Source organism: Strigops habroptila, chromosome 1 (assembly GCF_004027225.2).
Source record: "Strigops habroptila isolate Jane chromosome 1, bStrHab1.2.pri, whole genome shotgun sequence".
Classification (NCBI taxonomy): Eukaryota; Metazoa; Chordata; class Aves; order Psittaciformes; family Psittacidae; genus Strigops; species Strigops habroptila.
In genome coordinates this window covers 137867460-137881302 of record NC_044277.2, presented here as the reverse complement: position 1 = coordinate 137881302, position 13843 = coordinate 137867460, and the positions used below count along the sequence as shown (strand labels likewise).

The following is a 13843-nucleotide window of genomic DNA, read 5'->3' as shown; positions in this document are numbered from 1 at the left end:
CACTCACATTTTCTTGACCAGAGAGTCTTAGGTGAACTTAATGTTCATGTCTCAGCCAAAAAGATATTTCCCTTTGGAAAGAGAGAGCTCCTTTTCAGGAGAGCTGGAACCGAGGGGCAGGAAGAAAGGGGATATGTGGTTAACGCACAGGAAAGTTACCCAAGTGAGGAAAGCCTAGCATGCTTCATTGTTTTCATCACCCTGAGCTCAAGGGAGGCAGGGATTTTCTGAATGGCATGGCACAGCATGTCCAAAACCCTGCTGGCTGTTTGCATTCTCAATGCTAATTAACACCACCACAACAAAGTTTGTGATTCCCAGCCTCCAAACGAGTGCAGCAACCTGCCTCTCAGCTCAGTATAACTTGCCTGATGGCTGTTTCTATCCCATGTATGTTCAGCACAGACCTCCAAAAACATTGCCTTCTCTATTCTGTTTCTTGCCGTTGTCTTTGCCTGACGAGCATTTGCAGCTCTTCCCACTGCCACCAATCGTTTAAAAATCTCAGATGTTAATAGCATGGATGTTAGTTGTGTTCATAATGAGAATTCCTTCTAGCAGAGCCAGCTCAGCCTCCTTTGCTTTATCTCTGCATGCACCTTCTCTTGTCCTATGGGGTCACTGCACAAGGAAGCTTTCTCCTAGACAAGGAATTTCAGTGCAAATGTATTTAATTTCTGTAACCAGCTCCTGCCTTAACAACTGTGTTTATGCTGCTCAGTGAAAGTGTGTCACAGTCTAAAACTGAACTGACAGTGAGGAGACTAGATGGACTTGGATACTAAAGCTCCTGGAGTCGCAGATAAATATCTAACGTTAAAAGTGGCATGACTTCCCTGTTGTTCAGAAGAGACAGTGCAGTGTGATGTCCAGCATGATGGTCTCTAACAAAACCTGCCTCTTCTGCAGTAAGGGAGGTGGTGAGGTCCAGAAGAAATTTGGGTGGGTTAGTACAGCAGTCCCAGCCATGCAGCGGGCAGTCCAGGCACAGGGCCCTGGGGTTCCCACAGCTAACACTGGGCGTCTGCTGCACCTTTACCCCAACAGCACCCTGCCAGCAGCACTCACAGCTGGGAAGTTCTCCATGCCTCAGCAGTGGCACAGCAATTAACAGGTTAGTTGCAGGGGAATAATTGGAGGGTAAACAAGGTTTAACCAGTACAAGCCCTATGCCAAACTGTCATGTTGTTCCTGGAGGATTAAGATGGAAATGACCCGATGTTTTTCAAGAGACCAGCTGTGGAACACTCTGACCCGTCTGACCCTAGCAACAGCTACTGACAAGCATGCCAAGGATACGTCAGGCAGGTGGGTAAGCCCTGGACACAGTTCAGATGAGAGTGTCAGGCACTGACAGTGTACAGCCACAGAAAGCCACTAGCGTGTGCTCTTGCTAGTTCAGCAAAGTGTCTGAGATACAGCTATGTAAATATGCATGACCTGGCTAAATTTATATCATTAGATGAGCCAGCAATGGGTAGACTTCTTCTTAAATGCCTTGGAACCATGGCCTGAAATTCATTCACAATCAAGGCAGTACAAGTACGTTAATAACTGTCATACTGTACTACCACAAGCCCACTCAATAATCTGATCATTAATGAATTATGAGAAAATTATTTTAAAATGCAGTAGAATATGATTTTTTTCCAAATGTGAACATTTTATATTAAAATATACAATGTTTGTTTATACATTATACTATATACATATGTTTATACTGTACAAAATGTGGAATGTGTAGTGTAAGGTATTTAAAAGAAGACTAAAAATGCTTGGAGGAACATCAGGATAGCCTCCTACATTTACTCCAGCATCATACATAGGCTGAACATGTCTAACCATGCACATTCAAAGATCAGCAGCTGCCAGGAAGAAAGAAACTCCCTCTGTCTTTCTCTAATGTATGTAGAATTGGCTGTCTTCAAGGTAGATCACTATCTACTGCTTGGCTCAGGATAAATGACTGGAAAAGGCACTCTTCCCACACTAAAAACAACCTATTTACTAAACAGGTGGAGCTAATGAGAATGTAGTACACTAATGTTTGTGACTTGTTCTGTTTCTGCTGTACACATTAATGGTTCTCTGCCAGAGCAAAAAGCTTTGAACAGATGCACTCATTCTATTTTCTCCGGTCCTTCTGATGCTCGTTGCAGCAGCCCTGGTTCACTGTATATGATTCATTTTAACAGGTCCTACATATAAATTTGACAGTTGGAAAAACCCCAAACACCATTCTAATCAGCAAGCTCAAAACTCTCAAGCACTAGGCAGAGCCCTGCAAGTGTTACCTTGTTCTTGTTCTGCAAGAAACACTCTTTTTCTTATCTTGCCCAAAGTGGAAGGAAACACAGCCTACAGCTCAGAGGTACATGCGGCTGTAGTAAAACTGAGCTATAACAGATAACTTACTGTTCCTTCTAGGCAGTTGCCATTATTTTCTATAATCTCTGTGCAGCACTTAGATATTAGTCTAATAGGTTCCTTAGAAACTGGCAGAGTAAAATTATGCTAAATAAGCAATATTTACTAGCAATTCTTCTGATCCTTCCCTGGAGGCATAATTGAATGTTACAACTGACTCCTCAAAGGCAGCTGCTCCATTTCCAATCCCTTCACTTCTTAGAAAAAGTGTTTTGCAAAAGGGAAAATCTTTAAATTATTACTACTCAGTCAAAATGATTCTCTTCAGATTCCAATTTGTATACTAACTCAGATGCAGGGCTCCTGCTAATCCCTTCTTTTGTGACTTTACATTGGGAATAATTCAAGAAGCAGAGCAGGCTGGACTAGGCAGGCCTTTGCATTTTATACAGCAAAATGAAAATTACTAATTGAGAAGCTGCATGTTGGGAAACATCTTTTCAAGCTTGTCAGAAACCTATGACATAATATTTACCATCATATGCATTTTACTTCTGGTGGGAAGTATCTTAAACTGTAAATATTTTTCATGCTCATAGCTAAAATAACACGAGTTTTGGGCTTCATACACATTTAAGCTGAGGAAGTAGGTGCTAAGTTACACCACAAGATGTTTTTTGTACGGAACACAGTAAAATTTATGTTTACTAACAATATTAAAACCAACAAAGGAGGAATCTTTTTGGTCTTCATTCACTGATACGGTGCTATTACACAAACATTAGTCTATCCCACCTAAGGTTACATGCCTGAAAGCTACATCTGAAGCCAAAGTGAGTAGTCTAGGCTCTCTCTTGAGTTGGTGGAGAGAGGCAGGGACTTCCAGAAGGTGATTTGGAGAGGCATCGTGCTTTGGTGGTACCTTTGGGCATGTAGTCTTGCCACTGTAGCATGCACCCCTAGAGTAAGGCAGCGTATCGCTGGTGGAAAGCAAGCTTAACACGGTGATGATGCTCCAAAGCATTCCTGGTAGTAGCAGAATAAAGTTCTTTGGGGCCTCTGAGGTGAAGAACTCCCCAGGCTGACTACCACGGCCCAGAAGAGGGCACTGGTTTATCAACAAGCTCCTGCCCGGAGCCTCAGGACTTCCATCCCATTGGAACACCCGCAGGGCACAGCGGCGGTGGATGGGTGCCGGAGCTGACGGAAAGCGGGTAGCTCCATCCCTTAACGGTTCCATCCTGCCGCGGACGCCTCTCCTCCACACGACACCACCTCTTCCCCACCCGATCGTGCCAGCACCCCCTCAGTGGCCCGGGGCAGGGACGGCCGTGCCCCGCACGGAGCGTTTCCCCGCGGGGAGGCGGGCGCTGCCCCGGCGGTTCCTCCCTGTCCTTCCCGCCCGCCCTCACGGCGCCCCCGCGCGGCCGCACGGCTCCCTCCCTGTTGCCACCCGTAGTGACGTCTCGCAGCAGCCGCTCCTTCCGCCTCTCCCATTGGCCGGCGCCCCTCCCGTGCTGCCCGCCTCCGGCGCATGATTGGCGGCTGGGCTCGGCTCGGGGCACAGGGCGCGGGGTGGGGGAGAAGGCGGCCCGGGCCGGTTGCGCTCGGTAGGCGGCCGCGACGCTGATGCCGGACGGGGGCTGCGCACTTATTGTCTGAGCGCGGGGTGGCGGCGGGAGCGGCACCGGGACGGGTCGGGAAGAGGAGGGGAAGGAGGGGCTGGGTCGGCCCCGGGTGTCGGCGTGTGTGCGCGCGAGGGGGAGGTTTTATTCTTAATCTATTTTCCGGGCCTTTGTGGCTGCGTGAGGGGAGGGCCCGGTGCTGAGGAGGAGGAGAGGAGGGGAGCAGCGCTACGGCGGAGGTAGCGGCGGCTGTTGTTGCCGCCGTGAGGTAAAGGGACCGGCAGTCCCTTTAAACTAGCGAGAGCCGCAGGCCCGGCCGGGCCCGCCCGCTGCCTCCCGGCCTCGAGTTTGAGCGCGGGCGGCGGAAGGGCGCTTTTGTGCGGGCGGCGCGGCCCCTCGGTTGCCCTTCCTCCCGCGGCTCTGCGCCGCCGGGCGCTTTCCTTCCCCTGGGAGCCCACCCCGGCGGACTATTTTCCCTCTCGTCAGCCGCCTCGCCGGCATGAACTAGGAGCCGGGCCGAAGGGGGTGTGGAGCTGCCGGGGTGTCGGTGCGGGGGGGGTGTGAGAGAGGGCCCGCGCCGTGCCTGAGGGGCCGGGGCGAAGCGCGAAGGGCGGCCGCGGGTTGCCGCGCTGCGCGGTGCTGCGAGGCTCGGTGCCGGCCCTCTTCGGTTGCCTCCTTGCGCCCTCGCTTCGGCTGAGGAGAAACGGGTAGAAAATGGCAACGTCTGGAGGAGGCGGCGGTGGCGGCGGCAGCGGGGGACTGACTTGGGTGGTAAGTTGTGGGGTTGTGTTTTGGTGGTGGTGGGGTTTGCCTTCTTAAATCGTAATGATTTCTTTTTGCGCCCCTTGCGTGTGTGTGGGATGAGCGCGGCTTGGCTTTTAAACGAGGAAGACGCTGACGGCTGGCTGGAAAGGGGAGCCGCTGTAGAGCCGCTCGGTGGAGAGGTCCGGGGCACAGGGAGTGGAGGCAGAGGGAGAAGACAGCCTGGGCTTGCGATTGTGGTGGGCCTGGCAGGAGGGGAGCTTGCAGCCTTGGGGAGCCCTTCGAGGCGCTCGGGACTGGTAGGAAGGTGGTGTTAGTCTGTGAGCAAACGGATAGGAAGGAGCCTACTGCCTTGGGGGGAGTGGATGGGTCGGTAGGGCTGGTTTGAAGTTATGCTCTCCAGAGTGACGTGTGGGCTGTCTGTCGTCCCGTAAAAGTCGCAGTTATTGCCTCCTGATTGTAGAGCAAAGTGTTTGTGGGGTACCAAAGGGGCTAGGTGTGGATCCCAGCTTTTTTCCCTAACTACCTGAAAAGACTAAACCTGAAGTTCGTAAGTTTCCGAGATGGGTAAGGAGGAGGTTTGCAGAGATATTCAGGGGGCTGGAGCTGTGTGCTTGGCTATCGTATCTTGGAATTTAACTTTGTTATCTTCCAGTTGTAACTGTAATAGGGCTAAGAGCGTTTCTTTTTTTGTTTGGGTTTTGTTGTGGTTTAAGTTTTGTTTTTGTTTTGGTTGATGGTGGGGTTTGTTGTTAGTTTGTGTTTTTGGGTTTTGATGGGGGTTGTTTTAATTTTATATGTGTATATATATTTTTTTACTGCGTTTCATGGACAGGTCAGAAGTAATAAGATTTGAGAGGGTGATAACTGACTGTAGAACTGGTGAATTATTTTGAACCACTTAAAGTCCTTTGAGAGTATTAGGCCTGACTCACAGTGCAAAGGGATGTTCTCATCTGTAGCAAGAGTGGATGCTCTCTAGTTTTGGTGAGACCTGAGGAAGGAGGAGCAAAGATGACCTGAAGGGGTCTGGTTCAGCCAATCAATAACTTCCCTGCCTTTCTCTTGCTCAGTGTAGGGTTCAAAAGAGAGTAACTTCTGTAATGTTTAAGCAGAAGATGGTGTATCTAGGTAGGTAGATGGTGAGGTAGTTGTGTCTTTAATCGGATGCATATGCTTTACAGAGGTGGGAACTTTTGAAAAGTCTTGTTGAAGAGAATAATATCAAACTTGTTCTTCAGTTGTGTCTTTCTAAGTCTTTGAATTGTTGGAAAAGAATGTGAAGAGCATTACTGGGGTGAACAAATCTTGTGTATTCTGGTGATGGACTACTACTGTAGCTCTAATTATTGTGTTTTATGTTGGTAATTCTCTTTCATTTTAGGAAGCTGGCAGTGTGGAAAGGTGTATTAAGAAATGAGCAAGTTTCTGGGTGGGCCACTTGAAATTAAACAGTTTAGCTATGGGAACAGTTGAAGCTAAAATTATTTTCCTTCCGGCAATACGCTCTGATCTTTAGCAACGGTGGCCTTTGGATAGCTCTTGAGAATTAAAGTTTCTACCAGATAGGTTGGACCATGTAATTGAAAGTTTTACAGCTTATATAGAAAACTGCAGAATGGGGTGTGAAAATCAGTGAGTAGGCATTTTTAATGAAATGTTCTTGAATGTAATGGGGATTAAATTATGGTGAGTCAACAGTTTCCTACAACTGGAAGTAATCAAACTTTTCCTGCTCTAAAAGCAGTAAAAAATATTTTTGTCCACGTAGAGTATTTGTAGGGTAATAACGAGATTTTAGTTAAAACTGTTCACTTTTTCTTCAGAAAACAGTAGGATGTTGTTCCTTTCTCTCACATGCATTTTAAATGCTGAAGGTGGACTTCTGAGCCAGTTCCTGAAGCCAGACCTGTTCAATGTCAGCTGTAGAACAGTGGCATACAAAAACCCAGTGTTGTGGCACCAAAATGGATGGGCCAGTGGCTAGAGATTGGTTTAGTGTGCCAGGCTTAAAAAAAGAAGTTGGTTCAGGTGATGGTTCATGAGTAGATATCATATGCTGGCCTCGAGAATGAGAGGTACAGATCTAGGGACAGTAATAGTTTCAGCCATCTGTTTTTAATCTGCTTGCCATATATCTGCTGGATATGCAACTACTTGTTATTTGGTTGTAAGTTGTTTTGAAAGCACCCTGGGGTTTTTTTTTTTTTTCAGCCTTCTTACTAGTGTGTCGAAACCACTAAGATGCTTACTTTCTGAGTAATGTGTTTTGTATTGTTAGTGGTTTCTTAATAAAACTGAGTTAAACAATTGAAGGGTAACAGAAGTAAGTCTAGTTCTAAAGATGAGGAAACATTCAAAACTTAGTGGGATGTTAATTTGTGTTTCAAAGCAGAAAATCCTGTATACATAACCTCGTGCTCACATCTTGATAAAGAATTGTATGTATAACAGCTTTGGTTGTGATTTAAACAGCACACTTGTTCATTGGTTCAGCTAACTAAGAAATAATTAAATGCAGTTGTGGAAAAGGAAGGGTACTTCATGTGGTGGAGAATTTACCTTACAGCTGAATTTCATACGCATCATACGAGCATCAGGTGACACCTACTTTTAAAAGCAAGATGAATTAAATGTTCATGGAAACAAAGAGCAAATCATCTGTGTTTTCAGCTACCTGTAACAGAACCTGAAGAAATGTGACTAGCAATAGTTAGCTGATAAGTAAGCACAATCACCACTGATGGGGACACATATATAAATTGTATATAAATTGAAAATTGGCCTTCTGCAATGGGACCATGGCATTGGTGGATAAGGAAAGAGTGATCAATGTCATTTACCTGGACTTGTGCAAGGCATTTGATGCTGTCCCCCTTGTCTCTAAACTGGAGAGGCGTGGAGCGTCATCAGAGAGATGGGTGGATAAGGAGTTGGCTGGATGGTTGCAATCAAAGAACTGTGACCAACAGCTCAATATCCAAGCGGAGACCAGTGACACATGGCATTCCTCAGGGGTTGGTACTGGGATGAGTGCTGTTCAACATCTTTGTTGGTGACATGGACAGTGGGATTGATGCACCCTCAGAAAGTTTGCCAACAACACCAAGCTTTGTGGCGTGATTGACATGCTGGAGGGAAGGGATGCCATCCAGAGGGACCTGAGGCTGGAGAGGTGGGCCAGTGAAAACCTCTTGGAAGTTCAACAAGGCCAAATGCAAGGTCCTGTACCTGGGTCAGGAAAATCCCAAGCACAACTGCAGGCTGAGTGGAGAATGGATTCAGAGCAGCCCTGAGGAGAAGGACTTGGGAGTGTTGGTTGATAAGGAGCCAAACACAACCCATCAGTTGTACTTTCAGTCCAGAAAGCCAGCTGTATGCAAGGCTGCATCAAAAGGAGTGTGACGAGCAGGCTGATGGTGGTGAATCTCCCCCTCTACTCTGCTCTGGTGATACCCCACCTGCAGTACTGCGTTCAGCTCTGGAGCCTCCAACACAAGAGGGATGTGGGTGTGCTCAAGGAAGCACAGAGGAGGGCCACAAAGATGATTTGAGGGCTGGAGCACCTCTGCTATCAAGGTTATACAGGCTGAGAGAACTGGCTTTGTTCAGCCTGGAGGAGAGAAGGCTCCAGGGAGATGTTGTAACAGTTGGCCAATACCTAAAGGTAGCCTGCGGGAAAGCTGGAGAGGGACTTCTTACAAGGGCATGTAGGCATAAGACAAGGGGGAATGGCTTTAAACTGAAAGAGGGGATATTTAGATTAGACATTAGGAATAAATTCCTCCCTGTGAGGGTGGTGAGGCCCTGGCACAGGTTGCCCAGAGAAGCTGTGGCTGCCCCATCCCTGGCAGTGTTCAAGGCCAGGTTGAACGGGCCTTTGAGCAACCTGGTCTAGTGGAAGGTGTCCCTGCCCATGGCAGGGGGTTGGAACTAGATGATCTTAAGGTCACTTCCAACCCAAACCATTGTATGATTCCAAAATATTTATTGGGAGGATTATTTAGCATTATAGAAATGAAAATAAGCCAAGATAACCTCTGATTTATCAAAGGTACTAGTTACTTTTTGAGGAACATTTTTTTTCATCTGGTGGACAATTTCGTTGAATCAACTTGCAGCTCCCCACTCTAACAGTTGGTGTAAGGTGGAGTTTTGACCAAGAGATTGATATTAATTGCTTTTGGTGGATGATTTCCAAGGGTCACCCACAAAAGTGTTAAGTTGTATTAAGAGTTAGTTACAAAAGCATGGATTTGTAACTAGAGGAGTTTTCATTGGTGAAACATAATGGCATTTTCTAATGCTAGAAAAACTGCGAACAAAAAAAGTAATTCTTCAGCCTTTGCGTGTTCAGGGACTACATAAAATGAACTGTTGTATTAGTACAGTAACAGTACTTTTTATTTTTTAATAAATATGCCTCTTGTAGTGAAAGTGAAGTCATTGCAAATAACACTGAAGTGTGTTGGTTCTGATACAATCTGATACAACGATAATGCCCGCAAAGCTATGAAAGTGTTTCAAATAAGCAGTGCTTCATGAGTTACTTCTGTCAGTTTTCAAGGCTTTATCCTTGACCCTAAGAGCTACAGAAGCCTGATAAATGGAAGCTGAGGCTCTTGATAATTGTAGAAGTCTTTGAACACCACTTCCATTTTCCTGCCCTTTGTGAAATAGATTTCATTTCTAGGAAATGCTAGCTTAAAGTGAATATATACTGAGTGTTAATATGACTTCTCTTAATTAAAAAATAAACCAACAACAAAACAATCCCAACAAAAGCAAGAACAACAAAAAAACCCCAAAACCAACAGATGTGTGCTCCTTGAATGGAGCAGAATAGAAATAATGTCTATATTTGTTTTATACTGGTTCATTCTTGGCTTGAATAAATACTGTAGGTGTATACTGCTAAGTGAAAAGATAGCAACCTTTCAAATAATCTAAATTCAGCTATTGGCATTTCTCAGCAGTTTCAAAGTTTACCTAAAAAATAACTTGTAACTTAATGTTGGGGTGTTTTGTTGCATGGTGTGGTTTTGGTGTTTTTTTATTTATTTTTCTATTAACAAAAAGGATGTATATGTATAGAGAAGCTAGGAAAATGGATTGAAAAGAAAACAGAATAAAAACCAACCCAATAAAGCATCTCCTCTCACCTCTCCCCTCCAATCATTTTGTTAAAGGGTCCTTGTCTTTCTTCTGTCATTTCATTTGCAAACAAGCACTCTTAACTGTAATGCAGGGATAGCTTTCAGTTTGACTTGGCTTTTAATAATTTGTTTCAGGAGGATTAAAACCTTTCTTTTGAATCATGTCTGATATTTTCCAGTCATGTCATAATTCACTTGTTGCAGATTCTGCACTAGATGATTTCTAAATTTATGGGGAAGTTTTTTGCATCTGAAGTATGAACCAGGTCTCTCCTGCACCAAGGATCTGCCCATTGTTGCTGTATACTGAGCTTCAACCATTACTTCAATTTGGGAGAAGGGGCTTTTGGGCAGGAGCAAGACAGGAGTTCCCTTCTTCTGACAGTTTCATGCTTGGAGGAAGAGTGTCTGGCTATGACAGGGTACCCAAGAATTGTAGCATGTTACTGCTCTATCTGTAGACCCAGGTTAAAGCTCAGAATTAGCTTGCTTTCAGTTTCTTTATCTGGATCTGTTTCTTTGACGGCTGAAGCTAGGCCTAGAACATGCTTGTCATGTGTAACAGTTCTTACATACGCTATTAGTTTTACTGTCTTATCTTTGCTGTATTGTGGTGTCTGCAGAGGGGAGAAAAAAGCCTTATGTCATTGCAAAGTCTTGTTTCAGTGCTCCTTTCTTGCTTTTTATGAGCATCTACCTTTTCTTTTGCTATTATGTTGACCAGAGAACTCTTTGGGGTTTTTGTGCGCTGTGTGTGTCCCTCCCCCCTTTTTTGTTATGCAATGGAAGGGAGGTCAGGCCTGAAATAGGTGCCTCAATATATTACTGGTTACTTTTATTAAACATAATGCATTTTCTAGGCTATATGTAGTGTATCAACTACAAGGGGAAGCAGCATTCTGTCTTGCTCTTGTTGAATTCCTGATTCTGGTGCCCTTAAGTAAGCAGCGTTGCAGAGATGTGATGACTGTCCTAAATAATTCTAGCACTAGAGGGAAATGTTTGTGGCTCTGTTTGGCAAGTCAGACACAACAGTTCTGAAAAGGGATTTGTTCACTGTTATGGCTTGCCTGCCAGAAGACAGTTGTTACATCTTATCTTCTATCCCTCACACTACCGTCCAGTGAAATCTTTTGTGGTTGTCTTACTGGTCCAGTCTTCTCCATGTAGGAGACCTGAATAATGCAGGGTCAAAGTGACAGAGGTGAAATCAGGTAGAGGCTTGGTGATGGAACAAGACCAGGGCTACCACTTGGACTGCAACTGAGCCAGTCTTGCAGCTTAATAACACACATCTTCACCCTGTGTATTTTATGCTAGGAGGAAAACTTGTTCTGGCATAGATGAAAGAATGCTGAATGTGTAGAAGTGGGGAACTAGATTGTGATAAGCTCTAGAAAGGAATGTGTATCTCGTGGGTGGGGGAATTTACTTAAAGGAAGAACAAACATGGGGGATTGCTTTAGGTGTTTAGTGAGGAAGGTGTACATTCAAGTATGTGTCCTCTGTTGATGTTCTATCTGACTATATTTGTGTGTGTGTATGTTTGATTTCTAAGCTACCCATGCTGTATTAAAGAGTAAGTAAGGAATTACTTTATTTGGACAGATAAAGTAACCTCTCCAAATAAAAAAACCCAGGTAAATAATTTAAAGTAGGCAGTTTAGGGTTGAAAAAAATTCTAGCTTAAACCTGGCATTTTATTTTCACAGACTTTATTTTCCAGAAGTAGATTTTTACCTTGCATGTAAACAGTCTTGTGTGTCTATGTGCAAAAACAGTCTTCAAATGCCTTTGTTTCAATTAATTGAAAGCAGCACATGTGATTCTTAGCTGACTGAGATGAGTGATTCCACTCAAGAAGAGTGAGTTTTATATATATTATAGATTATACGGAGAGAACTTGGAAATGAAAACTGGTACCGAAAACTTAATTTTCCTCATCTAAAATAATAAATTTTTTGCAAGTCACCTACAAAGAAAATATTATTCTGCACTATATAGGCAGTTTGGAAGTTTTCCAAAGCAGATTAAACAAAAATATATCATTCTAAATGTGGATAACTGTGTGAAGAAGCCTTTCTTGACAATTGTATGCTTGGAGACCTACTGGTGTCTTCTCAGGTGAATGTAGTAAAACCTAGGTATTTCGGAAGAAGGTATTTTAATGCTTATATCCGAAATTTAAAGCCAATATTAAATCAACACATGTAAAATGTTTTTACACAACTTTGAATATAAATACTAAAATCATAAGTATCATTTAAGTTCTAGCAACAAACTAAGGTGTCAAGATTAAACACACCAAATGTTTGTTGTTTTTATAAACACAGGAGAAAAGTGCTCCTCAGAAGCAAAGTGATAGACCAGTTCTTAGTAAATTTTGTTCAAAAACTACTTCCTTGCTGTTTTTTTCAGATAGTTCAGTAATAAGAACTCAAAAGGTTGATGTGAAAAGCAGGGAAAGATCCCTCCTTGTTAATGAGGATCAGATCTGCTGGCTTAAAAACTTCAGTGTGATTATAAATGCTGTTGCTCTTATCAACTGAGTCCTTCTGTTATGTTTTGAAGTCAGTGTTGTTAAACTTCTTCTATGATAACAGCTCATGTAGTTTCATTTAACAAAGCTTTATAAAAACACTGAGCCTTAATGCAATTCCACTTTATATATAATTGCAGTTTGCAGCTGAAAGTAAAATACTGCTTTTAATTTTTTATTTTCTTAAAATGATAAATCTGTATATTTGTTACACTGTACACATCTAAGCAATTCTGGTTTTTTTTTTTTTTTCCAGCAAGTAAGAAAAAAGGATGTTAGCAGAGTTAATGTAAAGGCTGCTTGAGTTAGAATATGTTTGAGAGGTTCAGATCTAAACTTCAGATCTATATTTTCATTTGGACATAATTCAAAAAGCTATTAAAAAAAAAAAAGGCATAAAGGAGGATTAAATTGCTTAATCTAATAGTGTGAGGCGTCCCTGCCCATGGAAGGGGATTTGGAACCAGATGATTTTAAGGTCCTTTCCAACACTAGCTGTTCTGTGATTCTATTATGCATGTTTTTCCTGATTTGTGAGGTAGAATTGCAATTGATACATTAAGCAGTCCTTCTGTCTTGTAAACTGTGTGTCTTTAAAAGGTACTGATTTCTTTTACTTTTTTATTAATAAATGAGTGGGCCTGGTTAGGCTGAGGCTTCCTGTTCCTTCTTTAAGATGTTGAACAGTTGCAAGGACAGGTTCATGAGAAACTGGACAAATGTCTGCCTTGGTGGGGTGCCAGAATCTCACACACCCGCCTTCTCAATCTGTGCAGGAATCTTCAAGGGGAGAGCAAGGAACAGTATTTTCTTGTCATGACAAAATTGCAGGAGCTGTAACATTGAAAAGTTCTTTTCTTATAAAGCAAAAGAAGCTGATATAAAGGGGGGGGGGGGGGGGGCAGAAAAAAGCTCTTGCAACCAGATAACTTGATACGCAATGTTTCTGTAAGAATTCTGGAGTCACCCCCTCAGAAGAGCATCTTTACCTGTAAGAAATCGGTAGCATGAGTTTCACTGGAGATACTGGAAAGCAGCTGTCCAATCTCTGGTAGCTCTGGGGTATTTTGACTTTTTAGGGAAGACAGTGTAGCAGTGTATGAATGTTTCAGTCTTGTGTTTATTCCTACAGGAGTTGTGTACCATGATATAAAGAGACAGGAATGGCAAGGTGTTTGGGGAAAAATAACACCATCTTAGACCACCTGATACAGAGAGAGTTTTAGTGCACGCAGTCATTCAGGCTGTTGCCTCCATGCATCAACACAGCTCTATGTTGGCTACCGTAGTGTTTTCTGTTGGGCAATATTTAGTGATCCTAACAGTCTTTTTCACCACTCTTTCATGACTATTGTCATGAAAACTTTCAAGTATTACATCACAGTCTTGGAGTA

General features: G+C 43.6%; 1 protein-coding gene and 1 long non-coding RNA gene across 3 annotated transcripts in view; both read left to right on the top strand.

Moving 5' to 3' along the window:
• The first annotated feature begins 3896 nt into the window (after positions 1-3896).
• Positions 3897-13843, top strand: part of TOP2B (DNA topoisomerase II beta) — a 63627-nt gene continuing 53680 nt past the window's right edge. For both annotated transcript variants that reach the window (XM_030494093.1, XM_030493222.1), the window contains exon 1: positions 3897-4763. In XM_030494093.1, coding sequence (XP_030349953.1) covers positions 4707-4763 — 57 coding nt within the window. In that variant the 5' untranslated portion in view covers positions 3897-4706. The remainder of the gene's footprint in view (positions 4764-13843) is intronic.
• LOC115613710 lies at positions 6697-11347 on the top strand. Its single transcript, XR_003993565.1, has 3 exons — positions 6697-6707; positions 9187-9191; positions 9904-11347. It is a non-coding gene; the product is annotated as an uncharacterized LOC115613710 (long non-coding RNA).